Below are 3,557 nucleotides of genomic sequence, written 5' to 3' on the forward strand. Positions count from 1 at the left end.
ACTGGAGACATGTCCAGGTGTCCCTGTGATGGACTGGAGACATGTCCTGGTGTCCCCTGCCTCTCGCACAGAGACTGCTGGATATGGGCATCAGTGACCCCCGTACTCGAAAAGGAAGAAGTGTGTAAAGATAATGGATGTATGTATGTATGTATGTATGTATGTATGTATGTTATGTTATGTTATGTTATGTTGTGTCTATGTTGTGTCTATGTTGTGTCTATGTTGTGTCTATGTTGTGTCTATGTTGTGTCTATGTTTTTGATATGTGAACATAGTAAGTAGAACATACTTTGAATAACCAAGACGCTCTGATTTAGATGATCCTTTAACTTCTCATTGTAATGAAGAGTGAACTCATGTAGCTCACAGCTCAAACTCATTTCTGTTCACTCTTCTTTTGGTTTAAAATGACAATAAAAAATCAACATAAAACTGAAACGCTGCACAATAAAGGTCGTTTTCTTTTGAGTGGACTGTTCTTTGCTCCTCAGGTGACCTACAAACGGGATTTGGCTGCAGCAGAGTCTATTATCAAAGGTAAATTATTTGCTCTCCATCTCGTTACATTTCAAAGTATGTATCTGGACATGTGTGCATGAACCGTTGTTTACACTCGGTCCTCTCAGACAGGGTACATGCTCACCAATAAGCAGGGCGACAGTGTTTTGTCTCTTGGTGGAGTTTGGAGTGAATAGGTGGCATTCATCTAAAATGGCAAGACATTCTTTCTTGCATTGTTCGTCCTGCTATGAACAGGGTGGGTATGAGCAGTTCACTGAATGCTGTGGAGAGCAAGTCAGGACAAGGGAAACCATCACAATCAGAGCAGTGGAAATAAACACAGCCTTATATTTCACCCCGCCAGCACCTGGACCAACAAGTGCCTGTTTAAGGATGACATAAGGTGCACCGCGATCATTCCCAGAGCCTCCGAGTGAATGAATTCATTGTGTGATTGTTAGAAAAGATGTGGAAGGAAGTTCTCACATCTGTCACTTTGAGTAACTGCTGATTTTATGTTTGCATTTTCCTGCACTCGCATACACGGACGCCCTCCATGTGCACGGTTTATGTCCGTGTGTGTAGATATTTGTGACTTGTTTTCTCAGCGACGGTCGTTCAGGCGAGACGTCCACAGAGGAGGTCTGAGACATTTTACATGTCTGAGATGAGCTGATGGGCTTCTTTAGCTGTTGTGATTTAGTCTGCTAACGTTTAAAGACCACTGGTCCTGATCCTGGTTCTGCTAAAGGTTTCTTCCTCACGAGGGAGTTTTTCTTTCCACTGTCGCCTTCATGCTTGTTCAACATGAGAGTTAAACTCAAAGCTGCTCCTCAGATAAATAATGTTCAATTATTATTTTATATTTGAATGTTTCTGTTCAGTCCTGTTGTGACTTGGAGTTTTATAAATCAGCTGAACTGAGTGCTGGTCTGTCTTATCTGTGCTCCAGCTGTTACATCATCACCTTCATCATCCACCTCCCTCTGGCAGCGCTTTCACTTCATTTATTCATCAACAGCTCAACTACGTATTAACGTTTATTTTGCTCTTTTTGAGGCTGGAAATACGTTGTTCATTCTGATCAAAATCACTGGATTTGTCCCATGAGTTTGTCTCTTTTAAATGTATTTCTGTTGGTTGTCATTATTTTACACATGTTGAAGAACACACACATAACGGTTCTTTTTGTTGTTGGTACAAAGATTTAAATCCGCTGAACATTTGTGCTCAGAACACTTGAGACACATTTGTTGTTAAATATATTTTCTTACATTAAAATACTGAGTTACTGCCGTCTTTATAGCTGCTTGGAAAAGTTCACCCAGAACTAAACTGACTGGAATTTATGGTCTGTATTTATCCAAGTGTTAACTTTACTGTGGTTCCTAGAAAATTATCAAGGAATATAAGAAGAAACGTGTTATCTTTCCTTTTGCAAAATACAAATGTTACATATAAGGACCTTAAAATTCACAATATATTTCAGAAATATTACATAACAATTATGTAAAATGATTGTAAAAGTGTCATATGTATTTAATATTTAGCTTTTTAAAAAAAATCAAATTTGTGAACTTTATAATACTTTACAAAAGTTAGATTGTCCCAGATTAGCCACACTTGAGAAATTATTTCAGTTCAGTTTATTTCTGTAGCTCCAAGTCCCAGCATCTGTTGTATCAGGGCACTGGACAGAAACATTCACAGACTTTATAGAAGACGATTAGTCAAAGTTATTTATCTAAAGAAGCATCCAAAAGGAAAGACAAGCCCAGTCTTAAAACTGGACAATGTGTCGGCCTCAAAATTCAACACAGTCAGAACAGCGTTGACCTCATCTGCTTGTTGGTGCCACCGTTTCATTTTAAAGCATTTTTCAGTAGATATGGATCATTTTGTACATCTATAGTATTTAGACACATGTTTTACACAACAAATATGGATTAAAGTAATCGTGTTTGTGTGGTGCCTGAGAGAACTGAAAGGATCATTCAGGGGTTTAGAAGTGGAGTTTTGTGAAGTGGTTATGAATAAGCCAATAACTTATTATTTTTTTGGTTTAGTTTTTCTTTTAAACTGAAATCTGCTTTATTATTCGTCTCGGTAGTTTTTAGCTTCACTCCATGATTAAACTGAAAACACTCTGACTGGTGTCTGTTCCAGGTAAGATGCTCACTACTTCATAGAAACTCGGTTCAGAAATATCTGCGACTCGTTTGCAAAAAGTCCCATTCTGTTTCACTTTTAAAACAACTGATTGATACACAAACATTTTCCATCGTCTGCCTTCCTCACCCGACTTGTGTTTGCACTTTGTTGTGTATAAATCGATCAGTCTTTAATAGTTGCATCAGACTTCCTGATTCATTTATATTTCCAAAGTTCACCAGTTTTTATTTGCAAGGTGTAACAAATCCCACAACGTGTTTCTTTCAGAGTCACTGGCCCAGTCCGCATGCCTTCTCACCGGAGGACTGGCACCTGTTACGGCACTGGCTGATGTCCTCCGAAAGGCTTTTGTCGCTCTGCACATGGTGCGTAAAGATCACCATTCCTGTATCATCCCTCGCTCCTGCTTCATTCCTTCAAACGTCATGTGACACACATGGGTGGCCCAGTTGACTGTTTCTATCTACAGTCGGACCTCTTTGGAGCCTGTCTGGTACATTCTGCAGCTTCCCTCCTCCCCCTTTCCTCCCCCCATCTGCAACCTCCACCTTTCACTCCCCTGCACGGTAGAGAGCAGAAGGCAGTCTGTGGGAGTTTACTTGATAAATTAAGTGTTTAGTGATGAATTCTAACCTCCTGCTCAACCTCTTCTTCCTCCTACCTTCCTCTCCTCTTTCTGTTTTACTTCACGTACCTCTGTGTTATAAGTCAAAGCTGAAGGTTGTCCAACAAAATATTAGTAACCATTTAAGTTTTGACCACATGTATTATGCTTTAAATAAAGTGCAGGACAGAACAATTTGCAGATGTAAACACTGACACTTGAAATATGATGAAGATTCTCACCAGGTCATGATCAATTCAGGAAAAAAAGGTTAAAA

At 39.4% G+C, this 3,557-nt stretch overlaps 1 protein-coding gene across 1 annotated transcript in view; it reads left to right on the forward strand.

Annotated features, from left to right (window-relative positions):
• crppa (CDP-L-ribitol pyrophosphorylase A) overlaps nt 1-3,557 on the forward strand; it is a 45,039-nt gene that overhangs the window by 8,395 nt on the left and 33,087 nt on the right. The window contains exons 5-6 of the mRNA XM_037676067.1: nt 495-540; nt 2,944-3,041. Coding sequence (XP_037531995.1) covers nt 495-540; nt 2,944-3,041 — 144 coding nt within the window. The remainder of the gene's footprint in view (nt 1-494; nt 541-2,943; nt 3,042-3,557) is intronic.

Source organism: Nematolebias whitei, chromosome 5, assembly GCF_014905685.2.
Source record: "Nematolebias whitei isolate Nwh7 chromosome 5, NemWhi1, whole genome shotgun sequence".
Lineage (NCBI taxonomy): Eukaryota > Metazoa > Chordata > Actinopteri > Cyprinodontiformes > Rivulidae > Nematolebias > Nematolebias whitei.